The sequence below is a fragment of the Podarcis pityusensis genome (assembly GCF_964106645.2).
Source record: "Podarcis pityusensis genome assembly, chromosome: 6".
NCBI classification, from domain to species: Eukaryota; Metazoa; Chordata; class Lepidosauria; order Squamata; family Lacertidae; genus Podarcis; species Podarcis pityusensis.
The window spans coordinates 3,287,766-3,311,492 of NC_138030.1; the positions used below are offsets into that span (position 1 = coordinate 3,287,766).

The window sequence follows — 23,727 nt, forward strand, 5'->3', positions numbered from 1 at the left end:
TGGAGTATTCGCCTGACCCAGTCGCCTCTTTTCATGTCCTTTTGCATATCTTGGAACTTTCAGTTTGCACAGAGATTTGTTGCTGCAGCACAGCAAATCCGTTTTGAGGAAAGAGAGGTGTTTTTGTGAATTGGAAAGTGGTGGGGGGATGCATTTTTAAAATTGGGAGAAATGGAAACACGCTGCAATCATATCAGGTCGAACGCTCCTTTTCGTATAAGGGTCCCATAAACAACTCACAATGAATGTTCAATAAAGGCATGGTGCGGCTTAACCGCTGGGGAAGCTTTGCACAAGTAAATCAGGAGGAATCAGGATAAATAAACACTGTCAGTATTTTGCCAAGGGATTAAAGAGCATTGCACAACTGAGGTGAGCTAAAGCACTGTTCTTCCTTGGCACAACAAACCTCCACCTTTAAAAAAAAGGAAGACTTTCTGCACTTGGGAAATGCATTGAAAAGAGTGGGATGAACAAATGATGATCAGAAAGATGGGTAAGCAGCACACAAGCAAATCAGAACAAAGGCTCCGTAATGACCAAACCTCCAGCTAAACTTTGCACAAGCAGATCAATAAATAGGTGTTATTGCTCCTGTGGAGGGGAGTTCCATAGGCTAACTCTGTGCTGCATGAAGAAGTCTATCCGTCCTGAATCTTCCAACAACGTTCAGGTTCATTGGATGGCCACGAGTTCTCTCATAAGAGCAGAATAGTTTTTCTCTCTCCATGCCATTCTAGCTCAGCAGCTGCGACTGAATTGCAGGCAGCCTTTGAAGAAAGCGAGATCCCCCCCCCAAGCAGCTGTTTGGCACGGAGGGGGCGGAAGGCAGAGGGCCCACCCTGCTGCCAAAGAGCCGGCTGGTGCGATTCCAGCTGGCTTCAAAGGCCTCCGCGCGCGCATGGATCCTGAGCGCGAGGGCGTCACACCTGTGCATAGGTGTTGCACTCCTGGATAGAGACAAGTGTTTGGAAATAAGTTGCAGGGAAGAAATGATCTCCGGCTGAATCAAGGAAAGTATCTTCCAGCATTAGCTCTGGGCTTGTGGCTGGCTAGGCCACTGCAAGAGCAGTCATGTTCGCTCCCTGATGGAGATCCGCCTCACCAACAGGCTGCCCTACAGATATTTTTGGGGTCCCATTCCCATCCACCCCATTATTTTTGCTGGAAGCTCCTGATGGGCTGAACCAGCCGTTGGGAAGCCATACCTGGGAAATCCCACAGAGGGCGCAACTGATCCAGATTAGGCTTCCCCACCAAAAAATAAAATTAAAAATCCTGTATGAGGATAGAGGGAACTGGTTGAGAAAAATCTGGGAGACAACACGTGTGACAAAATTAACACACAAAAGGAAAGCTTTCAGTAATAACCAACAAGCCAATTTCATTGAAAGATGGGCTTTATATATTCAGTTATGGAATGAACAGATAATATTTCTCCTTGTTCCTATTCCTCTTTCTACTTTGTGTAGCAAGGGAATTCCTGTGCAGAGAGGTGAGGTCTCTTTGATACCTGAAAGGTTCATTTGTTGGCAAAGTGGAAAGAATCACCTTTTATGTTCAGATTTGACTTAAGAACTAAAATGGGGGGGGGGGGAGACTACAAATATTGGCTTCTGGGCAGCAATCAAGTGTTAAAAATATTTAAACGATGGCAGCAAGGAAGAGTTTGTCTAAAATGTCAGGGGAACGACTTTCCAAAATGCTGTTTTGTCCTGCTGTCTTGGGGGCAGGGAGAGAATAATCAAATTGTAGAATTGGAAGGGACTCTGGCGGTCATTCTTGCATTGCAACCCCGTGCAATGCAAGAATATGCAGCTGTCCCATACGGGAATCGAACCTGTGACCTTGGCATTATTAGCACCACACTCTAACCAGCTGAGCTACATCCACATATATTTGGGGCTTCACTGGTGGGAACCTCAGGTGTTTAAACAAGAGTCAATGTGGTGTGTTGTGGTTCGAGTGTGGGACTAGGACCTGAGAGAGCAGGGTTCGAATCTGCAAGGAATTCCCACACGGTGCGGTTGATGCTGCCAGCATTCATGTGTCCTTTGCAGACATCTTTGGAGCACAGAGTTGTTCTCTTAATAGGCCCGGTGCCAGAAACCAATTCCCTGTTGAAATAAAAAATATAAGGTCTTATACATATAATAAATGTTCATAACTGCATATATAAACCACATGTCTGAAACCCCACAGAAAAGGTCCTGAAACCATTTTGTCCCTCCCACATTGACCTCAAATATTTATCTGCAAGGTCAAAGGAAAATGGAAAAGCCTCCCCATTGTCTTTTTGTTCACAAATCCTGTCTTAAGGGTATGTCTGTGTATGAATAGGGTGAGCCTGTGACCTGGCTCAGGAACTAAGTATTTATCATTACAAAAGACTGGCCAGGCTCCCCAGGGTATCCAACCATTAACAGGTAACCTGCCAGACAGGAGATAAACCACGACAGGAGATAAACAACGCACTCAGATTTCTGTTGTAGACCGCCTCTTCTGTGCGGTAGGTATGATGTATCTGGGGGGTGGTCTTGGACTCCAGGGCGGGCAATTTAAAATGTCTATATAAGGGCAGGCACACCTTGGTTCTGGGTCCTCCTCTTTTCCTGTGTGTGAGGGGATCACCCTGTTGCAACAGTTCAATAAAGATCAGGCTTATGAGCTGCTTTGCTTCTCAGTATTCTCTGGTTGGCCTCTGTTATTTTCTCCGACCGATGGAGAACCTACAAAGGACTCTATAAGGGCTCTTGTGTCCCCCATAAGGGAATAAGGGCAGATTTTTGTTTATTACACCGTAGATCACATCCTTGAGGTTCTTCCATTCTGCGCACATGACCGAGCCAGTGTGGACGTGGCCGAGACAGGAGATTATGCCAGGATAACCTTCTTGAGAGACCCCAACAGCAATCTGATGGGGTCCACAATTTTCCTGGATAGACAGACCCTGACTGCCTCAACAGCAAAAACTGGGGTCTTGGGGACCTATAAACAAGTGAGGACTCCAATCCAGAAGCTTTAGACTACAACTCCCATCATCCCTTGCCACTGTCCATGCTGTTTGCCAGGGCGAAGAAGAGCTGGGAGGAGTCCAACAACATCTGGAGATCCACACGTTCCCCATGCCTGGTCCAGGTTTAGACTAGTTTAGGGGGTGCATTTGCTCTGACACCCCCCCCCCTTCCCCAGAGATAAATCCACTGGGCCACCTCTGGTGTCGACGCTGGTGTGTGTTTATCAGACAGCACAGGTCTGCTGTTGGTGTTAATTAGGATTGTTGTTGCTTTTAACCTCCAGGGTTGGAGCAGAGTCCCTAACTAATTATCACCTGCTCGCTTTCATTAGCAGCAATTAAAGCGCTTCCAGGCCTCCCAAGGGGCTTGGCGTTAACCCTTCCCCTTCTCCAGCCTAGTGCTCCCATCAACAAGCGCGTGCAATGCAAGCCTTGGGACACCAGAGGGCAGCAGAATCCCACCACGACCTTGTTCCAGTAGAATTGTAGGATTGTAGCAGTGGAAGGGACCCGGGGGTCATCTAGTCCAACCCCCGGCAATGCAGGAATCATAGATTTGAAGGGACATGGAGATACCCAACTTCAGCCTTTAACAGTCTTCTTGGCCTTTAACAGTTGTGTGTGACAGTCAGGAGTTCAACAGGAGTTATTTTTCTTTATCCAGGGAGCCCAGAGTTGAAGAGAGGTTCACCGGTTGAACTACTGCCTGCCACACAGCTCCCAAGGGTCCAGATTCCAACTGGTGAGGGTTGCCAAGAAAGACTTGAAACCAGTTGATCGAATCCTACTCTGTGCAATGCACAAATGCAAGATACATTGAAGACTGATGTGGTCTTGGGAGAGAGATGAAACGTTTTAGAAATGTATCTTAACATGGGGAAAATACTTAGTGTAGCATATGCTGATCTTAATTCAATTAATTATTTGTGTTTAAATGGAAAGGACTGAACTGTGCAAAACTGCTTATGCACAAATATGGCATAGAATGAATTTGACTGTGTAAAATTTAAAATATGTTAACTAAATAATCATAATAATCAACTCAGTAAGTACTTAATTTGTGTCCAGTTCTGGGCACCACAGTTCAAGAAGGACACTGACAAACTGGAACGTGTCCAGAGGAGGGCAACCAAAATGGTCAAAGGCCTGGAAACGATGCCTTATGAGGAACGGCTAAGGGAGCTGGGCATGTTTAGCCTGGAGAAGAGGAGGTTAAGGGGTGATATGATAGCCATGTTCAAATATATAAAAGGATGTCACATAGAGGAGGGAGAAAGGTTGTTTTCTGCTGCTCCAGAGAAGCGGACACGGAGCAATGGATCCAAACTACAAGAAAGAAGATTCCACCTAAACATTAGGAAGAACTTCCTGACAGTAAGAGCTGTTCGACAGTGGAATTTGCTGCCAAGGAGTGTGGTGGAGTCTCCTTCTTTGGAGGTCTTTAAGCAGAGGCTTGACAACCATATGTCAGGAGTGCTCTGATGGTGTTTCCTGCTTGGCAGGGGGTTGGACTCGATGGCCCTTGTGGTCTCTTCCAACTCTAGGATTCTATGATTCTAATTTATTATTCCCATTCCAGATGGTCATCGTTATAAGAACCATTCTTTAATTTTAAGAACCGGTGTCTGAGTTTGCTCTTCTCTCATCATCCGATTTTCCTTTTGTGTCATGTCTTATGGATTGTGTGTGTGCGCGTGGGCAAGGACGGCCTCTTTTTAATTTTGGAACCCATTTTGGATTAAGGGTTGGGTACAAAGGCTCTAAGTAGGTAAAGAACATGATACAAATAATAGTCGGGAGCAGCCTCTCTCTCTTTTTATATATTTTAGAATATATCTTTATTGATTTAAAATACTATCATACAAATACATTACAAATAGTTACAACAAAATTTCACACAAAAATGAAAATGAAAAAGGAATAACAAGAATAAAAATAAAAAGCAAAGAAGAATTAACATTAAAATAAAAGAATATTGGTTGTATTATCATATCTTGACCAATAAAGTCTTCTAGAACAAAAAACGTCCGGGAGCAGCTTTTCTCAGCACTCTTGAACTGTGTAGCCTGATGGGTGGGGTATAAATAATAAAATTATTATTATTATTATTATTATTATTAGCCCACTCGACAAGCGAAGGAGCCCATTTGCTGAGCTGAGCCCTGGCATTGCACAAGAGGAGAGGCCAGAGGGGAAGTCTGTGTGGCACCCTTCCTGGCATCACCCACCCACAAGCAGCCGCAGGCTCAGCCTCACCCCCTGCCCTACTTAGTGTCTGCCAGTATCTGTGGCAGCCCTGTTGGGATACTGCCGGGAAGACGGGGGCATCAGGCAGGCATCAGGCAGGCCCCCAGTTGGCTCCAGCTGGCAGCCGATCTCCCTTGGAACAGCATCAATCAGCGACACGAGCCTCAGATATGTTTTATCAGCAGAGTGTGTAAATCTTCTCACAGCAGAAGAGGCGGACAGAGAAATGTGCAAGCATAATGTACAGAGGTACCTCGCAAGACGAATGCCTCGCAAGGCGGAAAACTCGCTAGACGAAAGGGTTTTTCGTTTTTTGAGCTGCTTCGCAAGACGATTTTCCCTATGGGCTTGCTTCGCAAGACGGAAACGTCTTGCAAGTTTGTTTCCTTTTTCTTAAAACCGTTAATACAGTTGTGACTTGACTTCGAGGAGCAACTCATAGCACGCGGTGTGGTAGCCTTTTTTGAGGTTTTTGAAGACTTTGGTGATTTTTGAAGCTTTTCCAAAACTTTTCCGACACCGTGCTTCGCAAGACGAAAAAAACCGCAAGACGAAAAAACTCACGGAACGAATTAATTTCGTCTTGCGAGGCACCACTGTACAGCATTTTATTCAGCATAGTTCAGGAACAGAGGAAAACATGTCTGCTTCCCTTCGTCTCCAGCAAAACAGCAGTAACACAAAAGCTATATCCAAACGGAAGTTCCCAGCAGACTGTGCTGGAAGTAAACAGGCATGTGACACACAACAGTCATGCCTGTACCCTTTTAAGGTGGAACGGGACTATATCCTAGCAAGCCCTAGCGTGGTGCAGTGGTTAGAGTGTCAGACTAGGACCTGGGAGATCAGGGTTCGAATCCCCACTCAGCTGTGGAACTGTCACTGAGACCAGGGTTCGAATCCCCACTCGCCAACCTCACAGGATTGTTGTGGGGATTAAAGGAAGAGGAGAAGAACCACGTAGGTCACCTTTTGCTCCTTGGAGGGTGGAAGGAGAGTCCACCATCTTCCAAGGGAGTCCATTCCACAGCTCCCACTGTCAGAAAGTTCTTCCTAGTGTTACGTGTGTGTGTGTGTGTGTGTGTGTGTGTGTGTGTGTTAGTATTTTAACTTTGTGTATGTTTTCATGCTTTTCCATTTCCATCACTCCACCACTCCCGGTTTTATGGTTGTTGTAGTTTTTAAATCATTTTTATTAATTTCCCAATAAAAAAACATCCAATTAATATATCTAATCATAATACTTCAATTAAAATTAAAAAAAAACTAAAATAAAAAAGACCAAATTATAGTCCAAATTATATTTATAAAATAAATATTTATTTTCTGAAGCTCCCCACAGTCTGGATCTCTGAAGCCTATCTCTACATTTTAGTCCTGCTTCTCCTCGTCGTTTCCATATTTTCCACATTTCGATTTTAACGCTTCATAATTCTTCCGATTTTATGGTTTTGTCATTTTGTAAACCACTTCGAGGTACTTCTTATTAGCAATTGAGCGGTGTATAAATGTTGTGAAATAAATAAATGCTGTAAAACAAAAATAATTGATCTCAGGGCTGTGGGTTCGAGCTCCACGTTCGGTGAGAGATTCCTGCATTGCGGGGGGTTGGGCTAGATGATCTTTGGGGGGCCCTTCCAACTCTACAGTCCTATGATTTACCGCTCTGTGAAAGAGTCGTTTAAGCTTCCGCTGCAGACACCGAAATGCTTTGGGCCATCGGCAAAAACGTTTTCTCAGCTGGATCCCTGAACAGGGCGGCTCAGTTCCTCTTGAACCCTCAAGTCTCGCCTTCCTTCCCTCCCTACGTCAAGACTCGGGGCCCTGATTTCTGGAGAATAGGCATGCTTTGGAGATTCCCCCCACCTCCCAGCTGTTGCAGGAACTGCCTCATGAGATCTCAGCATCTCCTGGAAAAGTTGCACAAGCTTCACTGATGTCACTGCCTGAATAACGTCAGAGAGTGGGGGCGGCAGCATTTGAACCCAGAGCCAGCAGGTTTGCCACTGACTGTCTCACCGTCCCTGTTTGGGAGGGTCAGATTTTGAGGCAAAAAGGTCTCTTCGGACAACTGGTTTCATTTTAGCAGCTTTACCAAAGCCCACAAGACGTAACCGGCTGTACGTTTGAATAAATAAATTAATGGGAATAAATTAAGTATACTATTCATTGTATTAAATTGTAGATTTCAGCAGAAGTAGCTCATAAAGTTCAACGAAAAAAGGAGAAGACCCAGTGGATCAGTTCATTCTTTAATCAGTTCATGCATAAGGTCCATATATGTGTAAGTGTCTATTCCACCTGTCTGTTCATAGAGTCCAACAATCCACACAAAAGGTTGTTACAGTTCCACAGAATCCTTTCACAGAGTCTAAGACAAGGATTTCCAGAATATTAGCCTTGTTTCGCCGTCCTGGGCTTCATCAGTAGTACAAGCTCATATATGATATCACAGGACAGTGGATCTTATAGCATAGTAGTAGCTGCTGTTGAAAACTACAATTTAATACAATGAACAGTATACTTTATTTATTCAAACATACAGCCGGTTATGTCTTGTGTGTTTATTGAATATGTTTTGAATAACAAGAGGTTCGTTGTAGTTCTGCTTTACCAAAACCACCAAAAATTGTGAGGATCGGGTGGCAGTTTCATGGGGCAGAAGAGGGGTGAGCAAATTTGGGCCACTCGGGACTGTACCCCAAGTTTGCACATCCTTCCCAGGCCACACCCCTCTTCAGATATGCCTCTCACATTCCTGGAGTGTTTTTGCCTCTTGCTTGTCCCTTACTCTTGTGTAAGAGTAAAATCACCCAGAAGAGACTGTGGCTCTCAGTCAGAAGGATTCCCATCCCCGAAGCAGAATCTATGTTGATATTTCTTCTGCAAGGCATGGCAGACTCAGTCATTTTTCCCATCTCGGCAAACTCACAAACCTTAACTTGCCATTCTGCATCAATCAAAAATTCTACACAGAATGGGAATGCTTAGGGGTATAGATGAAGAAATATGGTGTTAAAGGAGAACTCTTAATGGGCAATTGTTAAGCGTGTAAGGACAAAAGAAATAATTATAATTTAACAGTTTTCATGTTGTTCTATTTGGTTAAAGCAACAAGAAAAAATATATTATGATGGGAAGATCTTACACAGGTGAAGGGAAGCAGTGGGGAGGAGGGGAGGGTTAGGCTGAATTTGGGAAATAAAATAATATACGGGACAGCAAAGGATATAATAGATTCTTATAAAATAGTAATATATTGTAACCAGAATAGAAGTTCAAAAGGGGAAGTAAATGTATTTTTAGTATTTTCATTATTGTAATAGTTATTATTATTTCTTATTGGTAGAAGGCCTCGGTCCAGTATACCTAAAGGAGCATCTCCACCCCCATGAGGTCCAGCGCCGAGGGCCTTCTGGAGGTTCCCTCCCTGCGAGAAGCCAAGTTACAGGGAACCAGGCAGAGGGCCTTCTTGGTAGTGGCACCCGCCCTATGGAACGCCCTCCCGCCAGATGTCAAAGAGAAGAACAACTACCAGACTTTTAGAAGACATCTGAAGGCAGCCCTGTTTAAGGAAGCTTTTAATGTTTGATGTATTACAGTATTTTAATATTTTGTTGGAAGCCGCCCAGAGTGGCTGGGGAGGCCCAGCCAGATGGGCGGGGTAGAAATAATAAATTTGTTGTTGTTGTTGTTGTTGTTGTTGTTGTTGTTGTTGTTGTTGTTTAGGCTTCTTCGTTTTGCTGTCAGTATAATTTTCTTAAGTCAGTAATAATAATAAAAAAGACATGGCAGACTCAGCAACACAGGGGAAGTTTGGGTCCTGATCCTTCATAGAATAGAATCATAGAATTGTAGAATTCGAAGGAACAACCAAGGCTCATCCAGTTCAACCCCTGCAATGCAGGAATCTTTTACCAAATGTGGCACTCGAACCCACAACCCTAAGATCTACCACCTGAGCTTTCTCTCTCTCTCTCTCTCCCTCTCTCTCTCTCTCTCTCTCTAAGGCTAAGAGATGGCGACTGGCCTACAGTCACCCAGTGACCCTCATGGCTGAGAGGAGATTCGAACCCAGTTCTCCCAGGTCCTAGTCCAACAAACTAACCATTGATTTATGCACTGCTGACTGCACTGCCAGCCAGTGTTGGCACTATTGAACTGGATGAACCAATGAACTGACTCAGTATGAGTAAGTTCATTGGTCCATCCAGTTCAGTAGTGCCAGCACTGGCTGGCAGTAGCCCTCCAGAGTTTCAGAAACAGCTCCAAGGATTGAACCCTTCCCTGGTCCTGAATGGGGTATCTGTGCCCCTGAAGGACCAGGTGCACAGCCTGGGAGTCATTTTGGACTCACAGCTGTTCATGGAGGCACAGGTCAAATCTGTGTCCAGGGCAGCTGTTTACCAGCTCCACCTGGTACATAGGCTGAGACCCTCCCTGCCCGCAGACTGTCTCGCCAGAGTGGTGCATGCTCTGGTTATCTCCTGCTTGGACTACTGCATTGTGCTCTACGTGGGGCTACCTTTGAAGGTGACCCGGAAACTACAACTAATCCAGAACGCGACAGCTAGACTGGTGACTGGGAGCGGCCGCCGAGACCATATAACACCGGTTTTGAAAGACCTACATTGGTTCCCAGTACGTTTCCGAGCACAATTCAAAGTGTTGGTGCTGACCTTGAAAGCCCTAAACGGCCTCAGACCAGTATACCTGAAGGAGCGTCTCCATCTCCATCGTTCTACCCTGACACTGAGGTCCAGCTCTGCGAGAAGCCAAGTTACAGGGAACCAGGCAGAGGGCCTTCTCAGTAGTGGCGCCCTCCCTGTGGAATGCCCTCCCTCCACATGTCAAAGAGAACAACAACTACCAGACTTCTAGAAGACATCTGTTTAGGGAAGCTTTTAATGTTTGATGCATTACAGTATTTTAATATTTTTTTGGAAGCCGCCCAGAGTGGCTGGGGAAGCCCAGCCAGATGGGCGGGGTATAAATAATAAATTATTATTATTATTATTATTATTAATTATTATTATTATTATTACCCAAGACCTTCTGCAGGCAAAGCAGATGATCCACCACCGAGCTCTTCCACTCCCTTGTTCCCTGCTGCAGGGACATCCATGTCATTTTGACTGAATAATCTTTTGGACGTCTTTGCATACGTGTATTAAAATGATTTGTGAAACACCAAGTGGCTTTGATGGGAGAGCAAGTCAGGCATTTCAGACCTATGCAAAATCATCGCAGTATAAGCTATTCACATACACTGTTTACAACAGCCCTGCAAGGTTGGATGGTGTTATTATTAGGGACGGATCTACTATGAAACTAATTAAACTTAAGCTTCAGGGCTCCTAATCCTGAATGGACCCGATAAGTGACTTTCAGTCCACATTGCTTAACATTTTGGGATCCACTAGACCCAACATGAGTTGCCCGACTCAAATCATTCTACGACGCATCAGGCATCCGTAGAGCAGTTCCCAAATTTTCAAACTCCCCCCTCCCCAAATAACTTGAAAACTGTAAGGCACAGGAAAGAAAACTATAACACATTGGAAACTGTCATTCATACCAGGGACTTTGACGTGTGTGATAACCCAGTACAGAAATTGTATTCAAAATCTGAGACGTAGTAGTTAATTTTATATATATTATTATCTTACTCATGATAATAAATGCTGGAAGTGTAAGGAAAAAGAAGGAACCTTTTACCACATGTGGTGGACGTGCCCCAAGGTAAAAAACTTCTGGGAAAGGATTTATAATGAATTGAAAAAAGTGTTGAAAAACACATTTATTTAAAAAAACCTGAAGCCTTTTTACTTGGTATAGTGGGGGGTGAAATCCCCAAAAAGGATGTTACTTTTTTTCTGTATGCCACAACAGCTGCAAGAATATTGCTAGCAAAGAATTGGAAGAAACAAGATTTACCAACTGTTGAAGAATGGCAGATGAAGATGATGGACTATATGGAACTTGCCAAACTGACTGGGAGACTCCGAGACCAGAGAGAACAGACGGTGGAAGAAGACTGGAAGAAGTTAAAGGAATATTTGAAAAAAATATGTTAATATGTAAATCTTTGAATAGCTTTGGAAGTGGATATAGGCTGTAGGGTTAGAAGTAGAAGATAGGGGATTTTAAAATAGTATTATTTGTAAGTGATAAAAGGCAAAGTTATTTTAAGTGTGATTAAAAAAAAAAAGATGGTTAGAAACTATGATATATGTAAACTGCTAAAGATGAAGTAAAATGAAAATCAGATAGGTGGGACCTGGGGAAGCCCACTTAACAATGTTTAGAAAAAATAAGGATATGACAAGAATTTGTTCGTGTTGTTTGGGTTTTTTTGTTTGTGTTCTTTATTTGTGTTATAAAATGAATAAAAAAATTGTGTGTGTGTGTGTGTGTGTGTGAGAGAGAGAGAGAGAGAGAGAGAGAGAGAGAGAGAGAGAGAGAGATCTGAAATGGAACAACCTCAAGGAAGAAGATACGAGTGGTTACTCAGACTTTGCTGCTGGTTGTGAAGGGTCCCCTATATCAGTTCAAGCTCCAGGACCCCCCAAATGTAGGTCTGGTTATTACGCCCATATTGCAGACAGGAGACTGAGGCAGAGAGAGAGAGATTCTTCGTGCAGAGAGTTTGCCTCTGTGCCAGGGAGCAGATCCTGCTAACCTCGGTCTGCCTCCCATCTCTGAGATATTCTTTTTGAAGGCCCTTCTCTCTGTCTCCGGCTCCCTGCAAGTTGCACCGTGGGCCCTGGGAGGAAGGCGGAGGCAGCCGACTGAGTCACCCTGAACAGGATGCGCCGGAGCTGGGCTTGGCTGCCTGCCCTGATGCCCTCTGCTCTGAGTGTTTACTGCCCTGTGAGGCTCGCCTGCAGCTGGGCTGTTGCACAAGCCCCATTGATGCAATGCGCTGCTGCTCAGAAGCGCAACCCTCCCTGCGGGGAAAGGAGCCTCGTCCTTCTCCTCCCTCTGCAGGGCGATGGGGAGGAGGGCAAAGTTTGTGAGCAAGCAGGGCCACCCGCCTGGGCCCTCTTTGCCTCGACACCCTCCTATCCCCTTGCCCCCCAGCTGAGGTGGGTGCAGAGCTAAACCCGGCTGAACCCTGAACTCAAACGGGAGACCTCTTGCAATTCTCACAAAACAGCACCCTTCGCTTCCGGCAAGCCACCTGGCCTTGGGCTGCTTCTCAGAATTGCCGCCAGGCTGGTTTCAAACCAGTCTCCCCTGCCCTTCTTCCACCAACACACACTCTCCGATTTTGCTTTTCAACACCTTAGTTTGTGGGCACCGTTCCTTTCTTTTCACCCGCTGTAAAGTAGATGTGTGTTTTCTTGGTTTTTCTCCTTTTTAAAAACTTTCATTAGTTAGAGAAACTCTCAAAAAGTACACGCAAGAGTTGGATCTGGTTCACCCAATGGGGCTTAAGGCACCCTGCTGAAAGGGAATTTACGTTTTATAGTCAAGTACATAAAAATGGTTTTAGGTTGGATTCCCCCCCCCTTAATTTCATCGTTCTTGTATCATCCAATTCAAGACTGTGATATTGATGTATGTTGTGTATGTGATCACAGTGCAATTAGCTTGGATTGGAAGTATTATATTATATTATATTATATTATATTATATTATATTATATGGAAGTATTATTTATCATTTTCACAACAAACGTATGATTTTTAAAATTAAAAATCCCCCATAAAACAGACACATTAGGTCGACTTCCCTTTCCCCCCTTTCTGTGGTTGATTTCATTCCCCCCCTTACATCCAAATTATTCCTTTTTTATTTTATTTTCAGATTTTCCCTTCCAATGATGCCTTAACAGCTCAATTTAGTCTAATCCTGCTAACGTTCTAAATCGTTTACAAAACAAATTTTCCCATTCTCTATTAGAAGTATTTTCTTCCTAATTTCTTATTCTTATTCTTAATTTAACCACTTCCACATACTCTTTCTTCCGTCAGTCTTCTTCTGTCAGTACTGCAGCTTTTGTCCATTTCTGAGCATAAAATAGATGTGCGTTTTCAGTGCACATGGATGGAAATAATCAGAATCATTATACTTATTAAATTTGCATACCGCCCTATTCCTGTAGATTTCAGGGCGGTTCACAACATGGACATAGCCAGGATTTATTTTGCCCAATTTTTTTCTCCCTCCCTGCTAAACACTAGAACTCGTGCTCATCCAACAAAGCTGAATATTGTAAGATTCAGGACAGAATGGGGGGAAAGCCCTTCTTCATTCCCATGCTCGGATCCTGCTTGCTGGTTTCCCACAAGCATCCGTCTGGCCACTGTGGGAACAGGATGCTGGCCTTAGATAGGCCTGATCCTGCAACCAGGCTCTTGTGATGTTCTTCGGGTCAAATGCGCAGACCCCTGGATGCACGCAAGAGCAGTCCAAATCAGCCTGGCTCAGAAGGGTTTAATCTAATTATTTTCCAGGCAGAAGTTAAAAGGAAGTGTGCGGGAATGTGTGTGTGTGTGTGTGTGTGTGTGTGTGTGTGCATGCGCACACTGTATCCTTCCCCCCTCCCTTTCCCTGCTCCCCCCCCCCCACAAACTTTCCCTCTTGTGCAAGGCAAACTGTTCTCAGGGCCCGGCTGCAGCTGTGGGCAGGGAGGGAATTTCATGAGCCACACAAGGCAGCTGTCTCTATGCGCGGCTGTGTGTGCGTCAGCGCGAGTGCGCTGGGGGAGGCGTGTTTGTATAACTGTTTGGTGCCAAAGGGAGGTGAGGCAGCCTGGGAAGGGCTCGGCGCCTCAGACAGAGCGGCGCCTTCGTACACCTGGGGAAGTTCAGGTTAAATAACGTGCACATACCACAGCGTACAGCTGATTGAAACATTAACAAACAGGCAGGCCAAGCCAGGCTCCAGATGGGCTGGGTGGAAGCCAGCAGAAAGAGAGAGAAAGAAAAAGAAAGAGAGAGGGAATCAGCGCATAGCAGCTATGCTACAGAGCGCATACCATCAGCCCCCCCCCCCTCAATAGCCTGTATCCCACCGCCTGGGCCAGCAGGGGTGCCATTTCAAGGGGGATGGGGAAAAGATGCTCAGTCAAATTTGGATACATTCATGATTACATTGCATTAAAAAATAGGGATTCATTTTAAAGATCATTTGTCTTGCACCTTACCAGAACTACAGAGACCCCCAGACTTGAGGTTTCTGTTTGCTTGCTTGTTTTTTTTGCATGGGTGTATGGTGGTAACTAATGGGACGTGGGTGGCGCTGTGGGTTAAACCACAAAGCCTAGGACTTGCCGATTGGAAGGTCGGCGGTTCGAATCCCCGCGACGGGGTGAGCTCCCGTTGCTCGGTCCCTGCTCCTGCCCACCTAGCAGTTCAAAAGCACGTCAAAGTGCAAGTAGATCAAGGTAAAGGGTGTTTCCATGCGCTGCTCTGGTTCGCCAGAAGCGGCTTAGTCATGCTGGCCACATGACCCGGAAGCTGTACGCTGGCTCCCTCGGCCAGTAAAGCGAGATGAGCGCCGCAACCCCAGAGTCGGCCACGACTGGACCTAATGGTCAGGGGTCCCTTTACCTTTACCATACAGTGGTACTTTGAGTTACAGATGCTTCAGGTTACAGACACTTCAGGTTACAGACTCTGCTAACCCAGAAATAGTACCTCGGGTTAAGAACTTTGCTTCAGGATGAGAACAAAAATTGCGCGGCGGCGGCAGCGGGAGGCCCCATTAGCTAAAGTGGTACTTCAGGTTAAGAACAGTGTTCAGGTTAAGAACAGCAACAAGTGAGGTCGCCAAAAACAATGAGGGACGAAGCAGGATTCATTTTTTTAAAAAAAATTAATTAATTTTTCTTTTTCATTCATTACATACATCTCAAATTCTTAATGTTTACTATATATTCCTCCCTCCCTCCCCTCCAAGACTTCCCTCAACTTGCGTTTCTGGTTTTTTTCTATTTTCACCCACTTTGCTATCTCTCAACAGAAAAAGTTATTAATAACATAACATCAAACCTAAAAACCTAAAAATAAAAGTAAATACACCATCCTATGTCACTATCTTCTAAACATTTTCTGATGCTAATGATGTGGATGTTTATTTAAATCAAGTCTGTTGCCTTTCTTTGTTTCTGCAAATATAATATGAATGGTTCCCAATCTTTTTCAAAGTCTCTGTTGTCTTTTTCTCTTAGTCTACCTGTCATTTTTTGCCAGTTCTGCATAGTTCATCAACTTCTCTTGCCATTGTTCTTTAGTTGGTATTTCTCCAGTCTTCCAATTTTGTGCAATCAACATTCTTGCTGCTGTAGTGGCATACATAAATAAAGTCCTCATTTCTTTTGGTATGTCTTGACCTAAAATACCTAATAATAAAAAGGCTTCTGGGTTTTTTTTACAAAAGTTATTTTTAACAGTTTCTTCAATTCATTGTATATCATTTCCCAATAGGATTTTACCTTCTTACAAGGCAGGATTCATTAAGGCTAGACAAACTTCAGATGATGTCATGTTTGGGATTGGTGATGCCCACCACCCTGGGTGACTTTAAAAGAAAGTTTGATGAATTCATGGAGGAAACGGCTGTCAGTAGCTACTAGCCATTGTGACTATGCTTCCCGCAGCCAAGACCAGAGGAAGCAATGCTTCTCAGTATCAGTTGCTGGAAACCGTGGGAGGGGAGAGGGTGTCACGGCTAAACATTGGCCACTGTTTCTTTAATGCTAAAAGAAGTAAGTCAGCATGAGTCAGCGGCCTACAATGGCTCATGCAACTTTTCACCAAATTGTACCTGTATATATAGAGTGGTCAATGGTTGCGTTTGGTGGTGGGTTGATTGGATGGTAGAAAGCTGGTTGCGTTTGGTGTGTGTAAAAGCTGTCGGCCGTGGTTGGAGAAGAAGACTTTTTAAGAATACTCTGCAAGAATACGCTTTCTCAAAGACTCTTTTGTGCCAACTAAGGTCTGAGGTTGGGAGAAAAGCAATGACAAACCTAGACAGCATCTTAAAAAGCAGAGACATCACCTTGCCAACAAAGGTCCGTATAGTTAAAGCTATGGTTTTCCCAGTAGTGATGTATGGAAGTGAGAGTGGGACCATAAAGAAGGCTGATCGCCGAAGAATTGATGCTTTTGAATTCTGGTGCTGGAGGAGACTCAAGAGTCCCATGGACTGCAAGAAGATCAAACCAATCCATTCTGGAGGAAATCAGCCCTGAGTGCTCACTGGAAGGACAGATCCTGAAGCTGAGGCTCCAAGACTTTGGCCGCCTCATGAGAAGAGAAGACTCCCTGGAAAAGACCCTGATGTTGGGAAAGATGGAGGGCACAAGGAGAAGGGGACAACAGAGGACGAGATGGTTGGACAGTGTTCTCGAAGCTACCAGCATGTGTTTGACCAAACTGTGGGAGGCAGTGGAAGACAGGAATGCCTGTCGTGCTCTTGTCCATGGGGTCACGAAGAGGCGGACACGACAAAACGACTATACAACAACAACAATATAGAATGGTCAATGGTTGTGTTTGCTGGTGGGTTGGCTGGATGGTAGGAAGCTGGTTGAGTTTGGTGTGTGTAAAAGCTGTTGGTCGTGTTGGAGAAGACTTTTTAAGAATAAAAGCAGCAATACTCTGCAAGAATACTCTTTCTCAAAGACTCTTTTGTGCCAACTAAGGTCTGAGGACTAGGCAAAGGAGTAAAAGGAGGTCAGAACCTTTTCTTTTTCAAACATTGACAAAGGGATCTTGTCCTCAGGTCCTGTTTGAAGGTTTCTCACTGGGGAATCTGGTTGGCCCTGTGAGAACAGGATGCTAGACTTGAGGGGATACCGGCCGGATTTATCAGCTGGGTTCTCCTTAGGTTCAGGGCGTGGTGAGGGATGCAACATCAGTCCTTCCTTTTCCAAAGTTATTGATGACTTAGCTCTGTTCCCAAACAGGATTGCCAGTGCAGCTTAGTCACAAATCTGCCACGGGCCAAACAGCTGCAGATACCGCCTGGCAGATGTGAGGGCGGGAAGCCAAGAGGAGGTTCTGCTTGCAATCTCCTTGGGAAGTTGGATCCATCAAGGCCAACAGCCGCTTGCCCAGCCCACAGCTTCCCTCTCGCTGCGAGGGATGCTGGCGGCAGCTTCTAAAACAGACTACAATCCCCATGAAGCTTTGGGAGAAGCCTTAGGGGTTTGGGATGGAGGAGTTCGGGATGGATTGCAGCTCCCATCATGCACAGGGTTTGGCCACGCTGGCTGGGCTGAGAGGAGCCCGACATCATCTCAAAGGCTGCAAGATGCCCATCTCGTGGCACATACATTTGGCCAGTCCTCTGAGCTGGGCCTGGGACAGATTTTGGCAATTTTTGAGAAGGAATCCAAGTGCCAAAAAGCAGCCCTAGCTTACATACAGGTAAGATCAGGTGGTAGGCTCCCTCTTCCTGGGACTACTGCGCAAGGAGGAATTGCATGGAATTCTTGCAGAAATATCTCACTGCATACAATAAACTAGCAGCAATCATGGAGAAGTTGGCAACTTTCACTGTTCTGCTTTTTTACATACAGGTATCTATTGGGAAAGGGATGCGGGTGGCGCTTTGGGTTAAACCACAGAGCCTAGGACTTACTGATCAGAAGGTCAGTGGTTCAAATCCCCGTGACGGGGTGAGCTCCTGTTGCTTGGTCCCTGCTCCAGCCAACCTAGCAGTTCAAAAACACGTCACAGTGCAAGTAGATCAATAGGTACCGCTCCAGGGGGAAGGTAAACGGAGTTTCCATGCGCTGCTCTGGTTCGCCAGAAGCGGCTTAGTCATGCTGGCCACATGACCCGGAAGCTGTACACCGGCTCCCTTGGCCAATAAAGAGAGATGAGCACCGCAACCCCAGAGTCGGCCATGACTGGACTTAATGGTCAGGGGTCCCTTTACCTTTACTTATCTATTGGAAAAGAATTGCCTCACCTGGAGCAGCATGGTTTTTGGGAGGACTTTTGCGTACCTCCTCTTTTAAGTTCAAGAGGGCAGGATTTGCCCAGCCAGTTGAGGCTGAAATCAGTCTCAGAGTGTGCAAATTGGCCAAATTCGATGGGGATTTCTGTAAAGAGGGAAATTTCAAGAGCAGAAACCTCTCTTGGCTTAGCAGCGCTGCTCCCAGCTATTACTCAAATGTTGTGCACTCTGCACACGGTCAAGGGCACTCCTACCGCATTCCGGCACCCAGCCTCGAGCTCAATTTATACGTGACGCAGCTTTTCATTCTTCCAGCTGTGCTCCCTGCAATTGCTTCAGGCACTAGGGAGTCACTCGCTAGCTATGTTAGGCCAGCCTCATTCTCTCTTCTGTCACACAAAAAACTGGCAAAGCTGCGCTTCAACCCCGCCCACAGCAGTGGCATTACTCACCCGCCCAGGCAAAACGCTCTCCCATCCTGTTTTCGTAAAAGCCATGCAAAAGCTGCATGGCTTCCACTGTACAGGGCTATTCCTTTGGCCTCAGTTCTCCAGTCTGTGAAATGGGAATAAAAAGGAAGCCACCAAACCTGGTGGGAAGATAACTTCAGAGGTCACCTAGAAGCCTTACCAAAGGTTGCTTGTGGGGCTGCAAGAAGCGGCCAGATCATTATTTCAGCTTAAGCTCCTTGGAAAAAAAGAAGCGTATTTTTTATTATTACAGTGGTACCTCGGGTTACATACGCTTCAGGCTACATACGCTTCAGGTTACAGACTCCGCTAACCCAGAAATAGTGCTTCAGGTTAAGAACTTTGCTTCAGGATGAGAACAGAAATCGTGCTCCGGCGGCACAGCGGCAGCAGGAGGCCCCATTAGCTAAAGTGGTGCTTCAGGTTAAGAACAGTTTCAGGTTAAGTACGGACCTCTAGAACGAATTAAGTACTTAACCCAAGGTACCACTGTATCTGCCTCTGTGTATACACACACACACACACACACACAGAGAGAGAGAGAGAGAGAGAGAGAGAGAGAGAGAGAGAGAGAGAGAGAGAAAAGATATTTCAGTGTTCCTCAATCTAGCCCAGGCTACCCCAACCTTGCGCTGACTGGAGCTGATCTGGGGTTGTAACCCAAAAGAGGTAGAGGGCACCAGTTTGGGGAAAGCTGGGTTAGTCGAATCCCCAGTACGATGTTGCAGGGGTCGTGCACAAGCTTGCAGACTTTCGCATCCTTGCTCATTTCTGACACACTCTGCTTTTTTTTTGCAGGAAAAGTATCCTGCAAAACTGATAACGCATTTCCAGAGAAGGGCTGGAAGGAGACCAATAGATCCCCGATCGCCCACACACAGTCAGAAGAGGAAGAAATCATCAGATATTCAGGCCCCCACAAGTTCAGGCTGTGCAAGTAGGAACTCCTCCTCCAATAATCATCTCCCATCTCTGCAGTGAAGAGCACTCAGCCCCCAGTTGTGGAGAGAAGCTGTTGCCATCAGGCTTCCACTGGTTCAAGGAGATAGGAGCTGTGCTGTACTCCAAAACAGGGTCATAGAATCATAAAACTGTGGAGTTGGGACACCCCAAAGGTCATCTAGCCCAACCCCCTGCAATGCTGAGTTGTCCCTTGTGGCGCCCACCAAACACATCCCTGGGATAACTCAGTCGTAGATCACGAGACTCTTATTCTCAGGGTTGTGGGTCTAAACCCCAAGTTGGGCAACAAAATTCCTGCATTCATGGGGTTGGACTAGATGACCCTCAGGGCCCCTTCCAGTTCTATGATTCTACTGCTGGGACTCCCCCATCAGCCCCAGCAAGCAAGCCCAATGGCCAGAGACTATGGGAAGTGGACTGGAGGGTATGATGTTGTAGATCAGGGGCGCCCAAACTTTTTAAAGAGGGCCAGATTCGATGAAGTGAACATGTGTGAGGGCCGACCAAAGCTTTTTTTAGGATTGAAGTTATTGAGGGGTTTTTTACAATTTTACCCCAGGACATATACTGCCACGGGGGACGGATTAGGCTCCCGAAACAGACTTTCAACATGCCTGGACTACCAACTCCGCAACTTTATGATTCTATGTGATTCTATGTCAACTATAGCATCTGGAGGGGACTCGCTTGGGAAAGGTTGCTGCATAAGCTACAGACTGCAAGTTTCTAGTAACTTTCCCAGGAGATCTGAAAGTAGACCTGCCTCCCCCTGTGAGCCAGATAATAATGTTGGCCGACCATGCAGGGTCCGTATAGTTAAAGCTATGGTTTTCCCAGTAGTGATGTATGGAAGTGAGAGCTGGAACATCAAGAAAGCTGATTGCCGAAGAATGGATACTTTTGAATTCTGGTGCTGGAGGAGACTCTTGAGAGTCCCATGGACTGCAAGAAGATCAAACCTCTCTATTCTGAAGGAAATCAGCCCTGGAAGGACAGATTGTGAAGCTGAGGTTCCAAGACTTTGGCCACCTCATGAGAAGAGAAGACTCCCTGGAAAAGACCCTGATGCTGGGAAAGATGGAGGGTGCAAGGAGAAGGGGACGACAGAGGACGAGATGGTTGGACAGTGTTCTCGAAACTACAAACATGAGTCTGGCCAAACTGCGGGAGGCAGTGGAGGACAGGGGTGCTTGGCGTGCTCTGGTCCAGGGGGTCAGGAAGAGTCGGACACGACTAAACGACTAAAGAACAACAACCATGCAGGGCTGTTAAGAATGACCAAGAATGTGTGAGGAGGATTCAGAATTTGAGGGGGACGTTGGCTCCTGGTTTTTCTTTTCCCCAGAGAGGGTGGTGATTTGTATGGTCTTCCAAACACCTCTTTCCCAGATAACTGGCCTAATTTATACCCCAAAATCCCCTTCCACCCAATAAAAGCCACACGACCCCAAAGGACCATTTGTCGCAATATGCATTTGTTTTAATAACAAAAACCTCAAACTATTGTAGAACAATATTCTCAGGGGGAAAACATTATCATTGTAATATACAATACAAGAATGATTCTCAGAAATCTGAGAAGTATTTTGGAGAGAGTTACAACACGCTGCTTTTCTCTTTTCTTAAACAGAGAACAAGCACTGCCCCTCTTAAGCATTAAACCCCTTCCATAGAGGGTGCTGCTTTTGAGTTCAGTTTGAGTTCACCGGCGCTGGTTCCTCTTTCTCGCTAAGAGACACCCACGTGGCACCCTTTCGACATGGGGAAAGTGGGGCAGAGGCTGTTGGTTTCAACTCTCCTTCACCTCCGGTAAAAATGTCCTTTGCAGTCTCTCTGTCTAAGTCCACTGGAACCTAGTCCGTTGGGAGAGGAGAGAATTCCTTCCCCTGCCATTGGAGGAGCAACAGGAAAGCCATGTCTTCCAAGGACGATCCGCAGGCCCAGGCTGGCCCTCAGCGGCACAGGATCCGGTCATCAGCATTCACACAAGCAGGCTGGAAGTAAACACAAGATAAGATTGATCAGCATGGAGATAAAAACCAATAGCGCTGCAATTCGTAAATCCACAGAAGGCTGTTTTGAGACCCTCAACAGCAACATCGGTTCTTAACTCCCCATTTTTTGCCTAGGGATGAAGCCAGCACTCTGCTTAAGACTGCTGTGAAACCCAGAAGCTTGTGAAGCTTCTGAAAAGTAAGGGTGACTGGGTTCAGTGCTACCAGATTCCATCAAGCCTAACCCAGAACACACATACACACAAACAACATCAATGGCAGGAGCAAAGTCCACCGGACTGCAAGCAAGAGCCATTTCCCTAGGCAGCTACTGTCATCTTCCTGTAGCGAAGGGGAGACTGGGACTCCATCTCCCATCAGCCCTTGCAGCCACAGGCCAGGGATGATGGGAAATATCCATGGGAAATATCCCCCCCAAAAAGGCACAGCATGTGGGAGAGGACCGAAGGAGGAGAATGGGCAAGGGCAAAAAGTATTTTCTGCAAAGGGAGAGAATCCATGCAGCCTTGATTTGAATACAGTGCTTTAATGCAATAGCCAAGGGCGGAATATTGACAGCAGCAAGGAGAAGCCACAATAAAGGCTGGGGGGGGGGGGGTATGCCCCATCTCCCCCAAAAGGGGACAGAAAAGGGGGGTGGAAATCAGAAGAATTTTGAGGGGGGGGGAAGAGGTCACAAGAGGCATCAGGGAAGAGGAATACAGGGTCAGGATACAGAAACTATGGTTATGGTTTGGGGAAGATTAACACACCCACCCACGGCAAAGAAGGGGCAATATCTAAAATAGGTAAAAATGGGGTGGGGGCGACTAGGAACACCAGGCAGAGGGCATCGCCTCCATGTTGAAAAACGAAAGCGCACACACAGGGGTGGCGTGGGAATCCCCTCCCCAAGAATGGACGTCCAGAAAGTAAAAACATCAAAGGCAGCAGCGGCACCTAAGGGTGCCCGGTCGTTAAGAGTCCACAGTGCGGAAGGGCAACCCCAGGAGAGGGTGGCAGGATTTGGGGTGGGATGAAGGGCACCCCCCAGAAGAAGCAGAAGCAGCAGCAGCCCCAAAAGCGCATGATAGTGGCACCCAAGCCACGGAGACCAGAGGAAGGTGGCGTCCGGATGGAAAAGGGAGTCAAATCATCGGGCTGCGGGTGCAAGCCTGGAAACGCCCCCCTAGCCGGAGGCTCCGCGGGCAGGCGAGGGACCCCTTGAAACCCTCCTCTTGCTGCCCACCGTGGTAACCCCCCCCCCAGCAGCCCAGGGAGAGACGGCGGCGCGGTGGGTCAGCGGCCGGGGCTCACCTCGGGCACGGCTCCGGCCGGCTCGTCCGTGGCCCTCTGCGGGGTCGGCCCGGCGCCTAGCGGGTGCTGCAGCTCCAGCTGGAGGTCCCAGATGTAATCGATAACGTGCTGGAGGATTTCCACCTTGGAGACCCGTCGGTGGCGGGGCAGGGTGGGCACCAGCCCGGCAAGGCGCGAGTAGCAGCCCTTCATGTCCATGAGCAGCGAGGCGGCGGCGGCTGCCTGCTCCGGGCACAGGGGCAAGCCCCGAGGGGGCGGCGGGCTGCCGGCCCGGGACAAGGAGACGCTCTGCTCCGACAGGCACCGCGACACCGGCTCGCCCGCGCCCCCGGAGCCCAGGCGCACGCCTTTCAGGGCGCAGCTGGGGCCGGGCGACACGGCGGGCGCTGCGGCGGTGGCCACCTTCATGGCTGTGCGAAGGGTCGAGGAGGCGGAGGAGGAAAAGCGAGAAAAAATTGGAAATCCAGGCGCGCAGCGAGACGGGCGAAGCGCTGCAAGTGCCGCGCCGTCGAGCAGGACCAGCTATTTATAGGGGCCGAGGAGGAGTGGGCGGGGCGCAGCGCCGTGCGGAGGAGCCAATCGCAGGAGCGGAGGGAGGGAAGGGGGCGTGGCTCCCGCAGCAACTTTTCTTCTATGGGACGGAATTGAAAAGGGAGTTTGGGGTGAATTTTTTTCTCTTTTTTCCAAAGCCAAACATCATGGGAAGCAAGGAGTTCCCGCCCCCTCTTCTTCTTTTTTTAAAGAGAGATTGGGGAGAGCTGCAGGTGTAGGGAGCTCGGGGGCATTTTATCCGGAAAAAGAG

General features: G+C 46.8%; 1 protein-coding gene across 1 annotated transcript; it reads right to left on the reverse strand.

The window, feature by feature from the left end:
- Positions 1-21,067: 21,067 nt before the first annotated feature.
- Positions 21,068-23,431, reverse strand: ID1 (inhibitor of DNA binding 1). Its single transcript, XM_081011668.1, has 2 exons — positions 22,926-23,431; positions 21,068-21,608 (listed from the first exon to the last, which is right to left on the reverse strand). The coding sequence occupies exons 1-2, from the start codon at positions 23,331-23,333 to the stop codon at positions 21,567-21,569; spliced, it is 450 nt and encodes a 149-aa protein (XP_080867794.1). The 5' UTR covers positions 23,334-23,431; the 3' UTR covers positions 21,068-21,566.
- Between the last annotated feature and the right edge of the window lie 296 nt (positions 23,432-23,727).